The 22,851-nt window shown below is 55.2% G+C and overlaps 2 protein-coding genes across 12 annotated transcripts in view; one reads left to right on the top strand and one right to left on the bottom strand.

The window, feature by feature from the left end:
- The first annotated feature begins 414 nt into the window (after window positions 1-414).
- LOC128345465 (uncharacterized) lies at window positions 415-13,249 on the top strand. Of its 3 annotated transcripts, none has more exons than XM_053297436.1 (7): window positions 415-716; window positions 2,171-2,349; window positions 6,939-7,028; window positions 7,140-7,202; window positions 8,138-8,220; window positions 9,199-9,236; window positions 13,021-13,249. In XM_053297436.1, the coding sequence occupies exons 2-6, from the start codon at window positions 2,188-2,190 to the stop codon at window positions 9,230-9,232; spliced, it is 432 nt and encodes a 143-aa protein (XP_053153411.1). In that variant the 5' UTR covers window positions 415-716; window positions 2,171-2,187; the 3' UTR covers window positions 9,233-9,236; window positions 13,021-13,249. The 3 variants fall into 3 exon arrangements, with proteins under 3 accessions (XP_053153411.1, XP_053153410.1, XP_053153409.1); XM_053297435.1 differs by having other exon boundaries at window positions 6,942-7,028; window positions 9,160-9,236; XM_053297434.1 differs by having other exon boundaries at window positions 416-716; window positions 9,160-9,236.
- A 5,599-nt stretch (window positions 13,250-18,848) lies between these two features.
- Window positions 18,849-22,851, bottom strand: part of IL11RA (interleukin 11 receptor subunit alpha) — a 123,320-nt gene continuing 119,317 nt past the window's right edge. For 4 of the 9 annotated variants that reach the window (XM_053297431.1, XM_053297430.1, XM_053297424.1 and 1 more), the window contains 2 exons: window positions 21,520-21,602; window positions 19,873-20,411 (listed from right to left, as the gene is read on the bottom strand). In XM_053297431.1, coding sequence (XP_053153406.1) covers window positions 20,347-20,411; window positions 21,520-21,602 — 148 coding nt within the window. In that variant the 3' untranslated portion in view covers window positions 19,873-20,346. Of the gene's footprint in view, window positions 19,808-19,870; window positions 20,412-21,519; window positions 21,603-22,851 lie in introns of those variants that run through there. The other 5 variants (XM_053297433.1, XM_053297425.1, XM_053297429.1 and 2 more) reach the window with 4 other exon arrangements.

Here is a 22,851-nt window from a genome sequence, read left to right on the forward strand (position 1 = left end):
AGGAAGTGCTGTGCATGAAGAAGGGGTATGTGAAATTGGCCTCGAGGGAGACATCTGTAATGGTCCACGTCCATTCACACATGCAGATCGCCAGTGGATGCTCTTAGTCAGAGTTATAAGGAGGCAGGCGCATGGCGTGACACACTCAACAAATCCCACTGTTTGAAACAGAAAATGTCCTCATTTGTCTCCCCTGCCTTCCTCACCGAAAAGGGAGTGGCCTCAATGGGGCAATCTTATTTCCCCCCTAGACCAACCCCGCTGGGCTGAGGGGACATGATTTGCCAGCGACCACCCAGAGGGCTCCGTGGCAAAGCAGGGCCTCAAGCCAGCCCCTGAAGACCCCTCCCTGGCTTTGCGGTGGGGGGGGATGTTCAACTGTCTTGGGTGCCACAGAACCACGGAACGTTCTCTGGCGCAACGTTCTGAAGATGGAGAAACCGACTCTGGGAGCCATCTTGAGCCATCGCTTCCCCACTGGCTATGAGGCTTGCTTCGAGTCCTCCTCAGCAGTGAGCCCTTGTCCTCAGAAGCCACTGCCAAGGATTCCCTTTTGGCTACCTCCCTGGGGGCCACGGAGTCTCTTTCTGGGGGGAGAGGCAGGAGACTCACCCCCCGACTTCCTAAAGCAAGCTGTCCAGCACGGCCACCCCACGGGAGACTGCGGGGAACAGGCGGTGGCTGCATCGGGCTCCTCAGACTGGCAAGCTCCGAAAGTGTGTGCTCAGCTGTGTGGGGTCTCTGTGTGTGTGTGTGTGTGTGTCCACCCAGTTTCTCCTGGTTTGTTCATTTAACAAGCAGCTGTCTCAAGCCATGGCGTGACTGAGGAATGTCTGTCAGTCGCCTCCGGGAAGAGGCAAGGAGGGTGGGCCCACTCCTTGGTGGGGAAGGGATGGGCCCACTCCTCCTCCCACTCCAAGGGTGACTCCAAGGGTGGGCTCTTGAGTGGTTCTGCTCCCAGGGGTGCCTGTTACCAGGACTCCAGATGGAAACATGGGGCGGCGGTGGTGGGGCCATTCCTGCCCAGTCCTCCTCCTAACGGATCCTTGAAATAAGACTTCAGCTACTAGATGCTAGGTGCTGTACAGAAGAAGAGCATGATGCGGTTTCTTTTGCCCAGACCACTCACCGTCTGCCGTTGAGGGGCTGCAGTCCATGGGTAGGCCATCTGCTTGGCATGCAGGAGGCCCCAGGTCCAATCCCTGGCGGCATCTCCAGGTACGGCTGGGAGAAGTCTCTTGCCTGGAACCCTGGAATGTAGACCAGGCCTGCTCAACTTTGCCCCCACCCCAAGCTGCTTTTGGACTACAACTCCCACAACCCCCAGCCACAATGGTCAATAGCCAGGGATGATGGGAGTTGTAGGCCAACATCTGCAGGAGGGCCCAAGTGGAGCAGCCTTGGTGTCGACACGCTAAGCCAGATGGTCCAAGGGTCTGGCTCAGGATAAGCAGCTTCCTGTGTTTCACACGTCAAGACAGAGATGTGGACAGGATCAGAAACTGACAGCCAGTGGCTGGGGAGTGGAGATGCAGGCGGCAGGAGGGGGTGGCAGCTTAGGTGAGGCTAGGATGATCTGAGTAGGTTTTTGCTAAAGGACCTGGTGGAGTCCTTTAGCAAAGGACTCATTTAAAAGCATCCTTTAGATGCTTTTTAATAAAGAAAAGGTGGGGGTGGGATTGGAAGAGGGAGAAGGAAATGGCGAGGTGGGTGGGGGGGGGAGAGGGAGAGGGAGAGGACTGAAGAGTTGTTCTGTGCCTCTGCACCGGGGCTGGGTGAGATGAAGTCCATCTCTGCCTACCAAGGGTGTTTTCCTGGTCTGCACAGCCTCCGCTTGATTCATCTTTATGCCAGGGAATGAGGGGTGGGGGAAGGGTTTGGAGGGGCTGGATCCACCCTTTCCTTGCCTGCTAGACGAGCCTCAGCTCATGGGTTTCGGATGCCCCATCTGAGCCCACTTCAGTTCAGAGGTCTAGGTGGAATGGGAGAGGTTGGCTCTTTCCATGCGGAAGTGGGCAGCTGAACCCTTAAGTCCCTGGTGGGGCTGGCCCATCAACCCTACACCTTGACCCCCAGAGGCTACCCCAACAGTCTCCTCCTTGGGTGTGCCGGCATGGGAGTGGGGGTGCCCACTTCACGCGTGCTGCTGACCCAAGCCTTGTCTCCCCAGGGCTTTCCTCTCTGCTCATGGGATCTGCGATGGAGTCTCTGTTGACTGAAATGTACAGCCTCCGCAGTCAAAACGTTCCTCCGGCCCAGCTGATCTCCGAGAGGAGAGAAATGAGGCCAGGGCTGCGCTGGGAAAGGAAAAGCAGCTGTGAAGCCCTGATCCAAGATGGCACCTTCCAGGTCAGTCTCCCTGAGCAGGTCAGCCAAGGTGGAGTGGAGGTGGTGGGGTGTGCAGTTGATGTTGTGGGTGGGGGTGTCCTGGGCGCTTTCCAGACTAGACCCTGCGACGGGGTCAGGACCTATTACGGAAGTGTACTCGCCACACTTCCTGCATCCTGACACCGCAGTCCCTACGGGGACTGTAGGTTGCCGTTCACATTTCCAATGCCTTGTTTCAAATTTAATTGATGCGAAAATGGAGCTACAACGTTGTACATCCAGTGTGGGAAAGTTGCTGTTTTGTTGGGTGGTGAGTTGCTGCGAGACTGCTGCTCTCTTCCCCCCCCCTGTTTCCATTCCAAATGCGACTTGCCCAAATGGAGGCATTTTGCTGCTAATGAGCAGTTAGTCTAGAAAGCGCCCTGGAGGGGCAGCATGAGGCCTTGGTGTGATGGTGCATTGTCTGGTCTGACCTGGGCAAGAAGACCAGTAAGGCTGGAGGAGACAGAAGGACCAAGCCATCAGTTCACCCACTTCCAGAGAGAACTACTTATGGCTCTGTCTGAAATGGCGGAGAGAGCCCAGAGGATTCTGCACGTGCCTTGTGCTCCTCCGGTCCACTCTCCTCTCTCTTGCATGCAGCCTGGCCACTGTCGGAGGCGAGGGAGGGAGATGCTGCACCTGTTGCATTGGCCTCCTGCCCTTCCCACACTCACCCGGTGGGGCATTCCATTTTGACAGCCAAGCAACTCTCAGAGCCTCTCGTGACTTGCCCAGGGCTGTGGGTGCGCTCCTCTTGAACAGACATCTGAAGAACCCAGCTCTCCCCGACGAGGTCTGCTCACTACTACACTGCACAGCTTCTGCACTGACTCCCCTGCTCTGAGTTCTGGGCCGACGTCTTTCACACACCCACACGCCTCAGATTTCCTATGCGGCCCTCCTACCTGCCATTCATACGCCATTCATCCTTTCATCTTCATGAACATCCACCCAGCTTGCACCTTTCCACCCACGTTTCCATTTGTACACACACATTCATCCCTCCACCCCATTCATCCCTGTCTTCAACAACACCCACCGATTGTAGGTCTGCTCAGGGCTCCCAGTGATTAGGGCTAGATGGAGCTTCCACGGTCAAAGCCAGGATGCTGTGGAATACCTGCTGTTGAGGAGTAGCTGAGGGAATGCCCTTGCTTCCATGTCTTGGTGGTGGTTTTCTGGAAGCACCTGGCTGCCCACTCTTGGAAGCAGGTTGCTGGGTTAGAGAGACCTTTGGTCTCCTCCCACAGCCAAGGTTGTCTGAGGGTCTTACTTTCATACCCAGCTGTCTGTGCTTGCTTGCTTGGTTTATTTATACACTGATATCCCGCTCTTCCTCCAAGGAGCTCAGAATACACAGTGTACATAGTTATTTTTATCCTCACAGCAACCCTGTGAGGTAGGTTAGGCTGAGAGATATTGCACAGAGTGCCACATGTATGACTATTTGCTGGGAGATACATGACTGGCCCAGAGTCACCCAGTGAGTTTCATGGGTGAATGAGGATTCATAAGAACCTAAGAACAGCCCTGCTGGATCAGGCCCAAGGAGGCCCATCTAGTCCAGCCTCCTGTTTCACACAGTGGCCCACCAGATGCCTCTGAGAAGCCTACAGGCAGGAGTTGAAAGGGGCCTGCCCTCCCTCCTGCTGTTGCTCCCCTGCAACTGGGACTCAGAGACATCCTCAGAGTACCCTCCGACTAGGGTACTGACTGCTGAATCTCTTAGCTGGTGTAGACTACCTTTCTTTTTACTCCTTGACCTTGAGCCTTCTGTCTGCTCTTCATGTGGTTCTGCTCTGTCTGAATCCTCTGCACACTTGCACTTTAAAGGATGGCATTTGCCCAACCGGATACTGCCCTGCTCCCGTCAGCTGTTCCCCAGATGTCATTTGAAAAGCTGCTCTGCGACCTTCTTGATTTTAAGCGCCAGCAGTCTGGTTCCATCTTGGTTCAAGTGCAGCCCGTCCCTTTTGTACAGGCCTTGCTTGCCCCAAAATGTATCCCAGTGCCTAACAAATCTGAATCCCTCCTCCCGGCACCAACGTCTCATCCACGCATTGAAACCCCTCAGCAATGCCTGTCTCATTATACCTGCGCGTGGAACAGGTCACATTTCTGAGACCCCCTACACTGCGGGTCCCGGACTTCAAGACGCTACTTATCAGCCATGTGGTCAACACGCAGGTCACAAACCCATCTCTCTCTATCTCTAATGATCGAATCACCCACTGCAAGGAGGCCCCCACCCCCTGGCGGAGTATCCCCTGTGCAAGAGGATATGGGCTCATCATCCACGGAAGGGGTCCCTTCCAAAGGAGCATTTCCCTCTTCCTCAGACCGATGTCCTCCTTGCCCAAGACCTTCATTCTCCCTGACAGCAGAGCAGCTACCAGCCCTGGAGTGGGATCAGAGGCGTATCTAGGGAAAATAGCGCCCAGGGCAAACACTGAAATTGCACCCCCTGTCAAAGCATCTGACACCCATCTTTCAGATAACTTTACCATAATATCAGCTGAAAAATACAAGTCAGGCTCGTTAATCTTTTAATATTTCAAAAACTATTTAGCAGTGGATGTAGCCAGACCCAAAAATGCTGGAAAACTAACAATTTCAGTATGCTGGGGCTCATGAAATACCCAAATACTATGTGGAGGTGTACTTGGAAAACTAAACAGAAGTGCCTGTCTAATTCTCTACTATGCATTGTAGCATCACTATTACATAAGTTTTAAAAATAAATGGAGAATTTGACTTTTCCCAGATACTCTGAAAATAATTAAAGGATATGCAGAGTAAACTGTGCCACTGCTTGGAATATATTCTAGTCTTTCAGAAAGACAGTTAAAATGAGAGAAAGAGAGCAAGAAACTCCCAGTGGGTCATAATACTAAGGATTTCACACTGATTCAAAGACAAACTCACCATTAATAGTCATATTATTAAGACATCACATTTAACTCACTTATCACAAGAAGCAAAGTAAGAGCAAATGAATACAATCCTAGCTCATAAGCATCAGCTCAGTATTCACAAGCCCTGATTCTCTGTACATAGTGCCAATCTGAATATGTGTACAGTGACTTATATTATATATTATTATTTTTTTACATGTAGCCCCTTCGGGGGGCTTCCTAAAGGCTGGGGGGTTTGCAAAGGTTCCTCCTCCCCCCAGTGGCCTCTAGGGCCTTGCAGGGACCATTTGAGCATGTGCAGTGGCCATTTAAAAAAAATTTTTTTTAAATGGCCACTGAAAACAAAATGGCCACCGCGCATGCTCAAATGGCCTCTGCAAGGCCTGGCATGACCTAGGGCCTCACAGAGGCCATTTGAGCATGCATGGTGGCCATTTTGTTTTTGGCAGCCTTTTAAAAAAAAATTAATTTTACAAAATGGCGCCCCCTTCAAGTGGCGCCCAGGACACGTGCCCTGCCTGCCCTACCCCTAGATACGCCCCTGAGTGGGATGCCTCTATCACATCCCTGAAGGTCTTGTCCACATGCCTCTCTGTCTCTCTGAGCTTCTCCAGATCCGCCACCTTGGTCTCAAGGGAACAGATTTGTTCCCTGAGAGCCAGGAGCTCCTTGCACCGAGCACACACCCATGACTTCTGCCCATGGGGCAAATAGTCGTACATGTGGCACTCTGTGCAATACACTGGGAAGTGCCCCTTCCCCTGCTGACTTTCTATCTTCATACTGGTTTTGTTGGCTGTTTACAGTATTTGGAGATAGTTTATTAGAAGGATAGGTCTCAGCTGTAATGGTCAGCTATTTAACTGTCAAAACAGACTTTCTCAAGAATATGACAGAGAGATCAGTAATTATATGAGGAAGAGATTTGGACTTACCTTCTCTGCTCCACCGGGCTCCTTGTGATCACAGGGGCTTGTTCCAGGCTCCCCCAAACTTCCTGCTAAACTCCTGCTATCCCTGTTCGCTATGCTCTCGGGCCTTCACCTCTTATGTAGAGAGTTGGTTTCAAACGGAGACACAGGATGTGTCTCCAAGGAATTTGGGCCCTCTCACAGCCCTAGCTGATTCCACCCCCTCCAGGAAGGGACAAACAAAAACACAGGAGTTTGCTAGCTCTGGCAAATGCTAGCCCTGGCAAATCACACACACACACACACACACACACACACACACACGCTCTTATCCCTTAAAGAGAAACCAGGCCCTCAAATTTTCCCCTCCTCCTATTAGTTAGTTTGAAGGTGGGGGGAAGCTAGATGTTGTTCTTTTTAGAAAAGCTTGCTCATCTCTTGAAGCTGCTTCTGCTCTTCCCAGAGTAGGCTTCAAACTGCAAAATTCAAACTGCAAAATTCAAACCCGAGTCTTCCCGGTCCTAGTCCAGCACTCTAGCCACTACGCTATGCTGGCTCTCATGCATTCCACCCATCTCTTCCTCCAGCCCTCTCCTCCCTCTCTGTGTGCCTTGCCTGAAAAAGGAACCGTGCAGACGTGCTTAGCAGGAGAGTCTGGTCTGTGCCCTGGCCACACAGGGGCTGGGCTGAGCCAAGCCGAGCCGCCTGGGGCTTCGGTTGACCTCTCTCTCTCTGCCTCCAGAAGAAGAAGACGCAGCGGACTCAGCACCTGCTGGCGGCTGGAGCCTGCGAGGACCCATTGGCACAAGGGGCAGAGGAGTGTGCAGACCAGGTGGGGCTACTCCCAGAGGGGCACAGGCACGGGCTGGGCGGGGGCAGCCCTCACCCTCCATCTGCTCCTCCCAAGGAACCACCACAACAGTGTCCATCATTTGACCCACAGAGTAGCCTGGAGGCGAAAATGGTCCTGCAGCAGGAAGGGGAAGGGAAGGAGCGCCACCTGCAGGCAAGTGGGCGTCTCAGTGAGCAAAGAGCCCTTGGAAGGAGAGCCCCCCCCACACACACACACACCCCTGCCCTGCTGCTCGCTTTTGTGCTGCCCCAGATGCTGAGCACAGGGGGGTGGTGGGGGGTGCTTTCTGAAAAATAATTCCCAGCACAAGTTTGCTTCTGCGAGCACTGAAATGCATGTGCTGGCCACTCTTCTTTTTTGGGGGAAAAAAGTATATTGACTATTCATGGGATAGAGGCTGATGGTTGACCCCCTGCCAGGCGAGCCTTTTTCTGGTTTTCCAGAGTGTCTGATGGTTGTTGCCCATGAGACGGAATTTAGATCTCACTACTGGCAGTTTATGACATGTCTTCTTCTTCTTCTGATTGGTTCAGTCGTGTCTGACTCTCGGTCACTCTATGGACCAATGCACTCCATGCCATCCTATCTCGTACAGCTTCCTTTAATGCCACCATGGTCATTCCGGTGTGATTTTTAATATTATCCAGCCACCAAGTTCAAGGCCGTCCCCGTCTCCTTTACATGCCACCTTTACCAAAATGAAAACCATTTAGACATGCCAACCAGCCTAAAGCAGCAGAACTGTGGATTCTGAAGAATGTTTTCACATTCAAATCTATTTTTTTTTAAATTTCACATTTGTATACCTGAATGACCAGAATGGGAATTAAGGCCAATGCTGAATGTAAGTTTTTGTTCCAAATCGAGCTGGTTGCGCTGTACCAAAGTAGGCAAATGTTTCCTCATCATGTTGGGAACCAGTTCGGGCAGGAGGAAGCTGCTGTTTGGTCAGTGGAAGGGAAGGGTCAGACTGTGCGTGTGGGGTGGATTTTTTCTGCCCCACCCCTTTAGCCTCAGCCCATTTGAAGTTGGACACGAGGGATGGGAGATACGCTTGCTGGAGGCCTCGGGCTCTGTCGTTCGCTCAGGCTGACGACCTGCTGGGACGGAAGGAGCAGCTGGATGCAGGCAGCTGGAACCTGGAATTTGAGTCCGAGTCAGACCACGAAGAGTGAGTATGCCGCATGAGGCCCAGACTCCGTCTCGTGGCTTTGGAAGGGGCAACACTCTCCATACACCTTGAGGCCGTTCACACGACCTCCGGCCGCTGCTCGGAAGGGCTGTGCTGGGGAAGGCAGGAGTTTGCCTGCCTTTCTCGGCCAATGAGCGGTGGCCATCTTTCCCTGCCCACCCAAGCAGTAGTGCAGCAGAGGCCAAAGCGGGGAGTGGGAGGCCTTCCCTCTCCCACGTCCGAGAGTGCCACATCCGAGAATGCCACGAGCGTGGGAGCTGTTCTCATTACAGCAGCTGCCGCGCTCAACATGGCTGCTCCCCCCACCCCGCTCGCTGCCAGAAATGACGGTGGGCCGGGGGGGGGAGCCTATATACCCAGGGGCGATCATGCACACGATCGCCTACCAAGGTTAAGTGAACCACAGGTTCGTTTATACTATCCTTATCCTTTATACTAGCCTTATTACCTTGTCCTGAAACCACCCCCTTCTCCCCAATACTGCAGCTGAGGCTGGGAGGGAGTGGCTTCCCTAAGGCAGAGGTGGGATGTGAACGGAGAGATCCTGCTTGACAGCCCCATCCCTTTGCCACTGTGCTACACCCCCCAACAGCCACCCAATAGCCTTGTGTGCTGGGCACACAAGGCCCTTCCTTGGGGCACCACCTTGCTTGGTGGCGTAAAGGCAATCAAGACAGTGGCACAGGGGTGGCTTGTTCCATAGCAGCAGCCTCCCTCCCTCCCTCCCTCCCTCCTTCCTACCACCCTTATTGCCTCCAGTCCACGGGCCTCTCCCTTCCGCTGGGTCCACTCCTGGTGTCCAGAAACCTCTCAGGATCCTGGCTGTACAACCCTCGAGGGAGACACAAGTCAAGGGTGGCCCAGCTGAGGACACACACATAGGAGGCCCCTTCCTCACCTCGCCTGCCTCTTTCCTAGGATTTACTGGGGCTGCTTCTACTTTTTTCCTTGGCTCAGGATGTGCCGGCGAGACAAAAGGGAACAGCCCTAACACGGTATGTTGGTTGGCCTCACACGCAAAGCCCCAGTGGCAAATCTGGGTCGGGAGGAGCCACGTGGAGTCATAGATGTGGCTCGGCCTGCTTGTGTCACCTTGCAGGCACCTTTGGTCCCGATGGCAAAGGGGGCGGGCCCACCTGGAAGGAGCCAGAGGGGGGGCGGGTTCTGAACCCACAAAGAGGGCTGCTTCACCCCTCAGGGGAGCGCAGCGCTTGGGTTGGCAAACCCCATCTCGGCTCCATATCGCCCTTTGAGGCCCCTGCCTCGGCCTGGGTTCAGAAAGTCACAGACAGTACCAACTCTGCAAGTAGGTCCTGGGTTGTGTGTGCACCCACCCCATATCTGACGGGGTGGGGGTCGGAGGGCTGCCTGGCCTGGCCATTCCTACGCTGGCCTGTCCCTTGCTTTGCCAGGGATCATGGAGGGCCAAGCCATGGGAAGGATCAACTGGCCTGTACAGAACTGGGAGCGAGAAAACGAAAGCCTGTTGGAAATGTCAGCTCCATACACTCAGGCCGTTCAGGGAATTCCCCAGGCTTTTTTCAGGAAAGAGATGCAGAATAAAATGGGAAGAAGCCACAGAACGCCCCTGCAGGAAACTGGCTTCCAGCGGCACTATTCCGGCCATCCCATCTGAAAAAGGATTGTGTAGAACTGGAGAGAGAGCATTAAAACAGGCGGCAATTCCTAGAGTGCTCTGAGGCGGAGTTCTGAAGCCGGGGTCCCCGGATGAGACATTGTTGGACCACCACTCCCACCACCCTCTTTGGCCCTAGTGGCTGGGGATGGGAGTTCTAGTCCAGCAACCACTGGAGACCCATGGTTGGGAACCCCTGATCTGGAAGCAAGCATCTTCCGCATGAAGAAAGGCATGTAGAAGTCTTTGCTTGGAAGAGTTTGGGGTCAGGTGGGGAGTAAAACGCCTACAGAAGCTGAGCCTTGATTTGGATGAGTGGAGTTCTACAGGTGAAACTCGGAAAATTAGAATATCGTGCAAAAGTCCATTAATTTCAGTAATGCAAATTAAAAGGTGAAACTGATATATGAGACAGACGTATTACATGCAAAGCGAGATAAGTCAAGCCTTAATTTGTTATAATTGTGATGATCATGGCGTACAGCTCATGAAAACCCCAAATCCACAATCCCAGAAAATTAGAATATTACATGGAACCAAGAAGACAAGGATTGAAGAATAGAACAATATCGGACCTCTGAAAAGTATACAGTGTACTGTGCTTGATTGGCCAGCAAACTCGCCTGACCTGACCCCATAGAGAATCTATGGGGCATTGCCGAGAGAAGGATGAGAGACATGAGACCAAACAATGCAGAAGAGCTGCAGGCCGCTAATGAAGCATCCTGGTCTTCCATAATACCTCATCAGTGCCACAGGCTGATAGCATCCATGCCACGCCGCATTGAGGCAGTAATTGCTGCAAAAGGGGCCCAAACCAAGTACTGAATACATATGCATGCTTATACTTTTCAGAGGTCCGATACTGTTCTATTTACAATCCTTGTTTTATTGGTTTCATGTAATATTCTAATTTTCTGGGATTGTGGATTTGGGGTTCTCATGAGCTGTACGCCATGATCATCACAATTATAACAAATTGAGGCTTGACTTATCTTGCTTTGCATGTAATGCGTCTGTCTCATATATCAGTTTCACCTTTTAATTTGCATTACTGAAATTAATGGACTTTTGCACGATATTCTAATTTTCCGAGTTTCACCTGTATGGTGAAGATTCATTCTCTTAATGGATTTGCATGGAAGCTGTATGAACATATACAACAGGTCAGGGGTTCCCAACTGGTGGTACTCCAGATGTTGCTAGACTACAAATCCCATCACCCCCAGCTACAATGTATTGTAGCTGAGAATGATAGGAGTTGTAGTCCATCAACATCCAGAGTACCATTGGTTGGGAACTCTTGCAGTAGTCCGTGAGCCAGGCCCCAAATTCCCACCATCCACATTTTCCAACCAAAATTACAGGAAACCACGTGACCTTCTCCTGCTCCATCACAGCCACTTTTCAGAGAGTTACATGAAATCCATTTAAATAGGCAGTATGAACAGGTGCACACTTGTGTCAGATTTCCATGGATTTCAATGGGACACAGCCGTCCTTCTGCCACTCGCAGCTTCTGAATTTCCCACCCAATTGGTGCAGAATTATTCGTGTATTCTAAAGGTCAAGTGTGCCGTCGAGTCAGTGCTGACTCCTGGCGCCCACAGGGCCCTGTGGCTGTCTTTGGTAGAATACAGGAGGGGTTGACCATTGCCTCCTCCCCCACAGTATGAAATGATGCCTTTCAGCACCTTCCTATATCGCTGCTGCCTGATATAGGTGTTTCCCATAGTTTGGGAAACATACCAGAGGGAACTGAACTGGCAACCTCATGCTTGCTCGGCAAGTCATTTCCTGCTGCGTCATTAAGTGGCTCTACTTGTCCCTAAATTCATCATATCTGAACAATTTCAGATCTAGTGGGCAAACGTTTCTCATTTTATAGGCAATGGACCAGATTAGAGTTCACATTTAGTTACCCTTTGACCAAAAGATAACTGCAAACGCTTTTTAAAAACATGTATTAACAAGCATTTCACATACAGAATCCTTGGCAAAATGAATAGGTGTGGGTGAGGATGTTTGGCCAAAGCTCCTCCGCTACCTGTCTGAACGCAGGGCAGTTGGGGCCGCTGCTGTTCCTCCAGCCTCAGCGGCTGACAGGGCACTCTCTGTAGTGTGTGCCGCCTGCACTGAGCAGAGGGATGGACTAGACAACCTCCCGGGTCCCATCCAAGTCTACAGTTCTGTGATTCTTTGACGCCTCCTCCACATACATTTGGCCTAGTGCCCGCTGTGACTTTGAAGTCCATGTCGAGCTTGCAGTGGTTGTGTATCTTTCTAAATTGTATGCAAGATGAGAAAGCTTTCCCCTCTGGGTGACTGAACACAAGACTGAAAATAAAACTGCTAATATCATAATGCTCTTATACGAAACTATGGTGCAGCCACACTTGGAGTACTGCGTTTAGTTCTGGTCACCGCCACTTTTCCCTCCAACAGGGCTTCAGAACAGGACAAACGAATGGTTTTTCAGCCCATCTGCACACAAAACCACCTGACTGGTGCACGTCTACCACTGACTTCCCATCTCTTGGGATGTAGACCTTGCCTGCCTTACTCATGGCAGGTGGTGACCAGTCACGACTTTGCGGGCGTAGCTCACGAGGCTGCTTTGCACCGTCAGGTCGTGGGTCAATCTCACCCAGCACCATCTGGCCCAGCTGCCTGTGGTTCTGCAGAGTCTTAGACAGGTGACTGTCCAGTACTGGGGACGGAACCTGGACCCTTCTGGATCCGCATGTATAACTCATGCGTTCCACCATTGAGCTTTGGGTCTCAGAGGCAAAGCCGGCAGGCTCAATTTCACTTGAGGACTGAGGAAGCGGCTGTGAAAGGGAGCACTGCCCCCTCCCAGGGAGAGCAGGTGGGCATGATCCAAGCCACCTGCCCCCGAGCGCATGGCTGCCACTCTTTGCACCTGGAGGAGTTGCAGGCATGAGCAGATGTGGGGACAGTCTCCAAGTGGCGTCTGCAGCCAGGAGGTCCTGAGGCAAAGACCCACCGGGCCGTTTCCCAGGCTATAGCGGAAGGCAAATGGGACCAGAGGAGGCCGACTTGGCTCTGGAGCGCGGGCGGGAGCCACACGCTGCCTTTGTGCTTCTCTCACGTCTCTGCTGCTTCTTCTTCTTCCTTTCCAGCTTGCCCCAGCCAGGGGGGCCTGCTGCTGTGATTCATTCCCTGCTGCCAGCCCCCCGGGCTCTGTCCCCCCTCCCTCCACTTTAGGTCGACCATCAAGGATGCACCACAAGAAGCCGCCTCTATTTGCCCAGACATGGACAGCGCTGGCCGCCCAGAGATATTTGAGCCATTGTTTCCTAGGAAAGCTGAGATTCGTAACACCCGTAGAATTAAACCTCCTGACTGACACCTCCTCTGGCAACCAACCCTCTTTTTTCCAAGGAAGGGGATGTGTGCCTCACTCCTGTGTATCTTCTAACATCAAAGGGCACTGGAGTCCCAAGGGCAGGATGCCTTTGGACCAAGATGCCATTCAGCCCTTCAAGGAGCAGGATGGCCATCACTCTCCTGTGGTCCCAATCCTGTTTTGGCAGTACTGTAGGAAGTCTGTGGGAGGAGTGGCAGCCATGTCATAGGCCAGATTGGGAGTGTGGTTGTAAGGGTCTTTCTATGGGATTCCGCCCATCCTGCTGTTTCCAATATTTCTGTTACCTGAACAGAATCGCAGGGAACGGTTTGCTTTAACTGGGGAATTGACTGGACCAGAGTGGCATGAGATCTGGTCTAGTCAATTTCAAATGATGTGGGATGGGAGGAGTGGCTGCAATTGGGGCAGCAGATTGAACGTGCTGCCCGCCAGGTGGTTGTGCTTCTTCCCCAATGTTAGGTTTGCATAGTCCTCGGACTAGCAGAGCTCAGGGAAGGGGGAAGTTGCTCTCCCTCACTGGTGGGATGCAGCCAAAGAATCGGAAGGCTCCCAGTGGGCCACCCACTCCAGCTCTGCTCCTTACAGAATATCAAACACAAGCACATGCCTAGACCTCACACGTCTCATGGAGGGGGTGGGAAGGCTGCCAGGGCAGCGGAGACCAAGGAAGGCCAAGTGGAGCCCAGAGGCAGCTCTAAAGTCAACTGACGTGGCCTGAATGTTAATAAAGGTGTGGGGGGAGGTTGGCGCCTTGTTTCCCTGGGGAGGGACTCTGATGATGAGTGAGGAGAGATCCCCCCGCCTTTGGATCTTGCATGGCGCTCGATGCCCAGCAGCCGGGCCTGTGCTCCCATGGGCTCAAGAGCAGTGCTATCTCCTGCTAGACAGCCCCAGCTTGATTTGGGGGCTGGCTTCCCAAGGAGGAGCGGCTTTATGTGGTAGAATAGCCCCAGTTCCCAGAGGGGAAACAGAATGGCCCTTGAAAACACAGATGTGGCCCATTTCTGGGGCAGAGAGGAGTGGGGCATATTCGGGGATCAAGCTTCTGGCCACGTGCAGCATGCCCGGGAAGACTGCTTGGGACCATGATGCACGCACAAGCTGCCATCTGTACATCAGGCACTGCAAAGCTGCGCACAAGCGCAAGGTGTGCAATTTTGCTGCAAGAACACTAGAGGGGGAGGGGAAGATGAGGTGGTGGGTCTTCAGAGAAATGGTGGCTCTCCGAGTCTTTCCAAACCCACTCTCAGCAAACCGCCCCAAATCAGGCACCAGGGCTCTTGGGTGCCACGGAGCCTTGTCCTGGCTGATGCGCTGCCTGCTTTCTCGGCTGCGTTGCCTCCCTGGTTTCCCCAGGAGCCACTCAGCAGAAACAGCAGGCAACTGTCGTCTACAAATGTGTCTGTCCTTTCCCCCCAGCAGGAGGCAGCTTTGGCACAAACACTGGCTGACATGATGAGGAATTACTCCAGACAGTCCCTTTGAAATTGAAAGGACGAGCAAAGCATTGCTTGAATTTAAACAGGACTCCTCCTCGGAGTGATTTCCTACATCTCTGTCAGCCCTTCGGCTGGTTTTCCTAGCCTCTTTGCTCTTTTTAGAGAGCGCAGCGCAGTTCGGCTCCAGAACAAGCTACGCAGGGGAGGCCCGGCTCCCGTCCTATGGAGGCTTTCTCGATGCTCTGATGTTAATTCTGCTGCATCGGTCATTTCACCATAATGAGCGATGCTGCTCCTCATGTGGGCATCTGTCCGGTGAGCTTTTGGTGGAGGAGAGCTTCTTTCAGGCGGGGGGTTGTGACTCTTTGAGTTGTACCCACTGAGGATTTGGGAAATTAACTTAACGCCAAGTAGTAAGCAGGACCGGGGGGGGGGGTTCCCTCCTGCTACACAGACCCAGAGAACTGGCCACTCTATTCAGGGCCAGCCCCACTGGACAAGGGTTCCAAGCAGGATCTGGGGTGGGCATGTTTTTAAAGGGCACCAGTGACACGGTGCATTATCTGAGGGGGTGCCCTGACCCTGTGTGGCATTGCAAAGGGCCCTGCAGTGCCCTGTACATTCAAAGCTGCCTTCCACAGAGTCAGGCCAGTGGTCCTCCTAGCTCAGCATTGCCTACTCTGACTGGCAGCAGCTGGGCCCTGGCCCAATCCTGCACTACAATCCCTCTGCTCAGATCTCACAGCCAAGCAGCTGGACGCATCGTGTGTCGTAAGGTGGCCATCCAGTCCCTGCCTGGGCCCCCATCTTGTTCCCCCCCCCCACACAGGTCAGTCCCTCTCTGTGGCTCCCCGCTTCTCTCGGCACCCTCCGCATGGTGGCCACAGCAACGGGCTGAAGAGCCTTTGACCGCTGCAAGAGCCGTGCCGCGGAGGATGAGCTGGGCCCTTGCCCTTGCGGCTCCCTTTCACACCAGGGCTCAGCAGGAACAACCTTCCTTCACCTTTTATTGAGGCAAACCCGCAGCGATGACGCAGCCTGGCATTCACCAGGGTCCCGAGGGGCCCAATGCCACCCCAGCCAGAGCTCAGGCTGGAGCCAGACGGGAGCAGCCCAGTGGCAGGTTCTGTGGAAGGCCGGCTTTCCTGTGGCACGGACGGAGCGATCTCCTTGGAAGGAAAGAGCCGAGTGGGCTGGGGCAGGGGAGGGCGAGAGGAGCAAGAGTGGGCATTGCTTGCAGGGTGTGTGTGTGTGTGTGGGGGGGAGACTGTCACCCAGAACCTGGAGGCACAAGGGGGGGGGCAGGACAAGCAGGTCTCCCCCACAGGGCAGGCACGGGAGCACCCCGACCGCTCACCCTCCAGTGCTGTTCCAGGCCGAGGGGCCACATTTGCACACACAGGGACTCAAGCCCTCTCTCCACACAACATACTGGAAAATATCCACCTTCTGAATTGGAGTGGCACAAGGAAGAGCTCTGCCAAGAAGCCTCGACGACATCATGCATACTTGGCATGGTTAGTCTCTCTGTGTGTGTGCATGATTTGTGTTTTGCACCATCTATTTTGCTTTTTGCATGGTTTATTTTCCTGCCTCTAGCGAGGGAGTGGACCAATGAAGCCCCCCCCCCCACCACCACTCGGGGCCCTCCTAGTTTCTGAGAGGCTGCCCCAGGCATCCCTCCTCTATATCCTTTTAGGTTCCCTTCTGACATGAAAAGGAATGGAAATGAACACACATGCGCACACACAGAGCGAGAGCGAGCGAGCACACTGATACTGATGTGCGCATGCACATAGGGCACCACATGCCCACCAGAAGGCCTCTCTGGGGTCATCCCCGCAAATGTGCCGCAAACACCCCTTCCAGCCACGGTGCCTACCCAGCCCGCAGTCACCGGATCCGTTCCGCACATATTGGGGTGGGGGTGAGGGGAGGAATGGCCCGGGCTTGCTCCAGGAGGAGAGCTCCTCCCACCCCCACTCTCAAAACACTGGCTCGATGCGCGGTCCTTGCCAGCCCTGGGAAGTGCGCGGTCCCCCTGGGGCGAGGAGGCTTTTCTCAAAAGCCGCACACAAATGGTTGCTTCAGAATATGGCATGGGAGGAGGGTGCGTGAGAGAGGAAGGGCCGTGCCCACCCCCACCAATCGCACAACCCCCCCCCTCCACCCACTGGTTAAGCCACCCTGGCCTCTCCCCTTCACAACCCCGCAACAGTTCAGACGTGCACAAAATGTCTCCCCCGATCAGCCTGCTGTAAATGCCGTGCACGTTTCGGGCTGCTGCGCAGCAAAGCAGGCCCGGCTACGGTGGGAGGAATCCCTGCGACTGCAGTGGGGGAGGGACGGGGGGGGGGCTGTGCACACCTGGCCCGAGTCGTGCCCCCTTGCCAAGGGTCGGTCCCCTTGGCCCCACTCTCCCGAGTTCCTGCAGGCAGCGCCCCATCCGATGCTCCTTCTTCGCCCTCCCCGGCAGCAGCAGCAGCTTCCAGGGGGGCGTCCTTCCCTTTGGAAGAAGCCCCCCCCCCCGGTCCCCGCTCTGAGCCCCACAGCCTGGCAGGAGGAGGAAGGGCTCCTGCTTCTCTGTCGCCTCCCTCCTCCCTCCCCCTCCCATCTGGCGCCAGCTGCCTCCATCTCAGGAAGTTCCTGTTGCCTGGGGGGGGGGGGTTGGCAGCAGCCAGCAGCTCCACACCGCAGCAGTGCCCGCCCCGCCCCTGTGCTCGCTGGCCCTGGGGCACGTTGGCACCGGCAAGGCAGGGCGTGAGCAATCACGTGGAGGGGCCCGGGGGGGCACAGCCGCAGCGCGGGGCCTGCCCAGCTCCACACCTTCTCTCCACACTACTACACCCGCTTCTCTCTCGTGGCCACCAACACCCCCGGGGCACACGCCGGCCACACCCCTTGCAGCCTTGCTCTGCAACAGAAGGGCAGACGCCTGCACACTCCGGGCCCTGCAAAGGGAGGGCCACGGAGGCAACCAGCCCACGAGCAAGCCTGGAGGGCCACAGCGCCCCCTGCTGTTCATCCCCCTCCAGAGATGGGAACTCAGAAATATGCTGCCACTGAACATGCTGGACTGACCCCCCCCCCCATTCGTCCAAGCCCCTTTGAAAGTCACTGAACCCCCTCCTTGGCAGCAGATCCCACCGAAGCCTTGTCTGTCCAGAGCCTGGGCACAGTCCTCACACGTGGGCCGAAACACACATCCTGGGGCTGAGGAGTGGAGAGGAGGATCCCCAGGGCTGTGTCTCCAGCAAGCCCCGCAGCAAAAGCCTCCTCTTCCCCCACCCCACCCTCCACGTTTGGGAAGGGGCCATCCTATAGAAGGCCTGAGTATGAGCTCTGTGCACACGTGTGTGGGCCGCGAGGAGAGAGGCGGAGAGCACATGTGCAGTCTGGCAGGCAGGGACTGCTGTGTGGCCCCCCCTTGCAACCACTGGGAATGCTGACACCCCCCCCCCCCGCCCCAGGGTCTCAGCTGGCTTTTTGCCTGAACACTTTCAAGCTGGCCTTTGCTATCCTGTGAACCTTGCTCTTCTTAGACGTGGAAAATGCAAGTCAAAGGACACGGAATCCTGCACCCAAGAGAAATCTCTGCCATTTTGTGGCATACTCTGGGAGAGGGGCTGGCAGGCCGATTCTCTCAGGGCCCAAAGGCTCCCTAGAGGGGCCTCCCCTGGTAACTCTGCCCTCCGGGTATACAGCCAATGAGCCCCCACTCTCGGGTTCCTCCAACTCTTGTGTGCTTTCTCGCTCTCTCTCACGCACACACCCATACCCACCATCGTTCACACCAGGGGTTTCCAGCTGTGATTCCAAAGCCGTTGCTGGACTACGACTCCCATCATCCACAGCCACAATGGCCTTCCCCAAGGTTGGGAGTCCCTGGTTTACACAGTTAACTGTATCGGAATACCCGCACCATAGCAGAGCTCCGAAGCTCAGGGGCAAATCAGTCCGTTCCCCCCCGACTTGCAAAACACAGTTGGCTCTCTCTCTCTCTCCCCCATCTGGGTGATGATGCTCCCTCGTGGCTTGCAGGCGAGCAGCTCTTTGCCCTGATGATTTGGCCAAGCTGCTGGCCCAAGGTGACCAGATCAGCTGGGGCTCCATTGTTGCAAGGAAGACTGCGGGATATTGGTTAAGCAGATGGAAACCTGGGATTTAATTGTGAAATGGAAAAGTCCCATCTACTGCATTTACCTGAATCCAAGACGAGGTTCCCCCCACAAGTTCTTAAATATTAGAAATCAGGAGGTCATCTTAAATTCAGAGTCCTCTTCATTTTGGGTAAATGTAGGTATAACCTGTATTTACTCTTTAAGGGGGTCGTCTTAAATTCAGAGTTGTCTTCGATTCGGGTAAATATACTACAAATCGTGTGCACACACATGCGCTTCTCTCTCTTGCTCTCTCGCTCTCTCTCTCCTGCAGCCACACTTGCAACACTGCCCCCTTGAGGCCTCCCCGGGGCTGACACTCCCTGCCCGGTGCAGGAGCCCCGCGTGGTTCCGGGCCCTGCAGCTCCCCTCCGATGCCCGGGGCTTGCGCGCAGATGTCTCACGCTGGATCCTGCCCCGACTGCCGGTGTGAGGGGCTGTGCAGACAAAGTCCCCGGCTGCCCCAAGGGTCACGCTGTAGCTCCAGGTGGGTGATGGGGGCACCGGAAGCAGGCCTGGGTGGCCAGGGGCAGCAGTGCCAGTCCTTTGCCCCTGCCGGGGGGCCAGCCGCCCCTGGCCCCGATGCCCTCCGCCGGCCAGGCTCCATGGGCACTGGGGTTTCTGGTCTCACTGTCCTTTGCGGGGCCAAAGATGCTGACTGTCCCAAACGCATCAGCCTGCGGAGTTCAGCCTGCTCATGGCAAAGGGAAGAGGCGGGGGCTGGTGCTCCTCAGTCAGCAGTGGGGCCCCCCTGCCAAGCTGCCTGCCCCACAAGTCCAGAGAGTCCTCCTGCGGTGGGGGCCAAGCGCCTTGGGGGCACTGCTCCAGGAGTCCATCGGCAGCAGCAGTTGGCGAGGTCAGTGGTGTGGAGCCCCTCTTGTGGGCGGGGGCTGTCCTGCCGGGGGGGGGGGGGGCGACCCTGGCTACAAGATCTGGGCTTCTGCAGGGAGAGAAAGAAGAAGTGGGGAGGTCACTCGAGGGGCTGCTGCACCCACGGCCACGGAACGAGGGCCGGGCTGGATGTCTGGAAGTCTGGCCAAATGGGGGAGTGCGTTTGGGGGCAAAAAGGAGGAGAAAACTCCCCCTCCTCTCTCACAGGATTGAGGCTGCAACGCTCACTGGACCTCACCGGATGCGGTTCCGGCAGAGGCAGCGGCACAGAAGGGGAGACGGCAGGCCTGGCACGGCCCCAGCCACGGGCAGCCCTGCTCAGCAGGGATCTGGGTGGGTGGGGCAGCCATTTTCCCCACCCCTCCATTCGTGTCAGTTGCAGCCCCCAAAGCAGCACCTGTATCCGGGTTTGTGGCTGCTCAGGCCAGATGGGGAGCATTTCCAGAGGGGAAGCTGTGGCCCTCCTCTGCTATGGCAAAGACCACCAAGAGCCCAGAGGCCCCTCCAGGGTGGATTTGCCGTGGCCAAAGCGCTTTCCTGGATGACTACAGACTGCTTCACCAGGGCACTTCCCAGGTGACAGGCTGTTCAGCAGCAAAATGATTCGGCTTGGCAGCACCATTTTGGAAATGTCCATAGCTTGCACAAGCCTCCTACAACGGGAAAACACAGTTATTTATTTGCGACGCAAAGGCAACGTTGGAGGACTAAAACGGAAGGATGAGATCCGAAAGAAGGCATGGCCAATGTGAGCGGCCCCTTGCGGTCAGCACAGGGAGGGCGGTGGCACAACACAGGAAGGACAGAAGCACACTTAACGGGCAGCAGCGACACTGTTGTAAGGTGTGTAACCTGGAAAGCGCCCAGATGCTCGAGGCATTCGCCTCAGGGGCTCCAAGGGCACAGCAGCAGAAGCCACAGTCCAACGGTTCGGCTCCTGGCTCTTCGCTGTGTTTGGTTAGATCACGTCCATGATGCACTTGGAAGGTTCTGTCTAGAGGAGGCAGACCTGGCCCTCCAGCAGTGGCTGGACTACAACTCCCATCATTCCCCGTCACTCTAAATTGTGGCTGCGCATCACACATCATTGCCCAGGTGGCTTAATCTGATTATGCCTCAGACCTAGAAACTGATGGTCTACAGACCCCAACCTTGTGAAGGTAAAGAGTACCTCAGAGCACGTGTGGAGTGTGGCTCACTCACTACTCACAGAGGAGCACTACTCTGTGTTTTGAGAGGTTAGAGGGGGGAATTTCGTCTCCACAGGCTCCAGGCACAGGCTTGAACCCTGAACTTTGGGGAAAGGCTACAGTTCAGGGGCAGAAGATCTGCTTTGCAGGCAGAAGGTCCCACGTCCCATCCCTGGCAGCATCTCAGGTATTGCTGGGAAAGACCCACCTGAAACCCTGGAGGAACTGCTGCCAGTCAGTGTTGAGAATACTGGGCTAAGGGGACCATTGGTCTGACTTGATAGAAGGCAGCTTCCTAGGTGACCTGTGATGTCCGGGCTTAGCCCCTGCCCTATGCCACTGGAAGGAGTGATAAAGAGGGAAATGCACTCAAACATGTGCAGAGTGCATGAAGAATCACAACCAGCAATACGGTTGCTAGGTTTCAGGGCAGGCTGGGCAGGGCACGGGGGGGAATTTCCTCTCACAGTCTGTACTGGCAAGAGAGAAGCTGCATTTGCAACATTTCTCCCTTTGACACAACAAATGAAGCCCCCCCCACACCCAAGAGGGGCCACAGGGCTCTACTCACTGGGCAAGGTCTTCATGTGGATGGCAGCAGCAAGCAGGTCATGGTGCTTAGTGGCCTCTTTGCCGTGTTTCTTGAGCCGGATCCTGGAAAGGAGGGAGAGGCAGCCTGTGAGAGGCCCCCTTGGAAAGCGGAGCGTCCCACCAGGAGACACCCCCCGCCCCCCCCCATCGCACTTCGTTCCGTGGATTTCCTGCCTGGCGCCATCTTATCACAGCTATTCCCTGTAGATCTCCAACCATTACAGAGTGGGGAACCGAGGCACAGGAATGGAGGCTGCTGCATCTGGATTTTCCTGCTTATTTTAGTCGGGGGGTCATTTAAGAGGACAAGGCAGAGTTTTATACCGTTATACATGGTGTGGGAAAAGACGACCAAGGGGCATGTTTCTTCCTCTCCTGTAGCAGGAGAACCCAGGGTCACCCAGCAAAATGGTAATTCAGGACAGACAAAAGAAAATACTCCTCTGCACCACACGCCATTAATGTGTGGGACTCACTGCCCCAAGATGGGGTGATGGGGGCCATGATGGGTGACTTGAAGGTGGCCTATAGTAAGAGCAGCAGAAGAGCCCTGCGGGATCAGGCCCAAGAAGGCCTCTCCGGTCCAGCACCCTGTTGCCCACCGTGGCCCACCAGATGCCGCCTCTGGGGAGCCACCGGCAGGAGAGAAAGGCAAAAGGCCTCCCGTGTCACTTCTCAGACCCCGAGGAGCACACAGCCGCCGTAAGCAGCAGCAGCAGCAGCGGAGAGAGACTTCCCTCCTTGCCTTTGCCCATCGACGCTGACTTGCTGTTCTGGCTCAACAGCCCCTGGAAGCTCAGAGGCCGCGTCTCAGTTGCTGGGGGAGGGGGCGGGGGGCGGCAGGGGGGGGCGATGCTGCGAAGAACTCCTGCGTCCGCATCCAGCTGGAAGAGCCTGGCTGGCCACGGCGGGAAGGGAGCCGGAGGACGGGCAGGCTAGCTGGCGTCTTGCTTGCATCCAGCAGGGATCTGCGGATGTTCACGGGACCCTCCCAGGCCTCTGGAAGGCCGTCCAGGTCCACCCGTTGAGACTTCCCTTCCCCGGAACTGGGAGCCTCCGGGTTCCGTCTCGCAAGCTCCAGCACTGGCGGCAGGGTCAATTGCAGCTTGTTTTAGGTGGATGGTTTCCAGAGCCAGGATGGATCCCCGCCAGCCAAACAGAGCAGGCTGGGCTGGGTGCCTGGCAGCGGGCAGAAGGGACGCGATGTGGAGCAGAGGATGGGACGGGGAAGTGGGTCGTGGGGCAGCAGCATTTGCCTGCCCTCCTGGCCTGCAGCAGGCCAGAATGCCCCATAAGCGACACAGGGAGCTGC

This window comes from Hemicordylus capensis, chromosome 2 (genome assembly GCF_027244095.1).
Source record: "Hemicordylus capensis ecotype Gifberg chromosome 2, rHemCap1.1.pri, whole genome shotgun sequence".
NCBI lineage: Eukaryota > Metazoa > Chordata > Lepidosauria > Squamata > Cordylidae > Hemicordylus > Hemicordylus capensis.

Coding starts and splice junctions, on each gene's coding strand:
- LOC128345465 (XM_053297434.1), top strand. CDS start 2,188: ATGGGATCTGCGATGGAGTCTCTGTTGACTGAAATGTACAGCCTCCGC. Junction 2,350..6,938: donor TCCAAGATGGCACCTTCCAG/GTCAGTCTCCCT, acceptor CTCTGCCTCCAG/AAGAAGAAGACGCAGCGGAC. Junction 8,221..9,159: donor TCCGAGTCAGACCACGAAGA/GTGAGTATGCCG, acceptor CCTCTTTCCTAG/GATTTACTGGGGCTGCTTCT.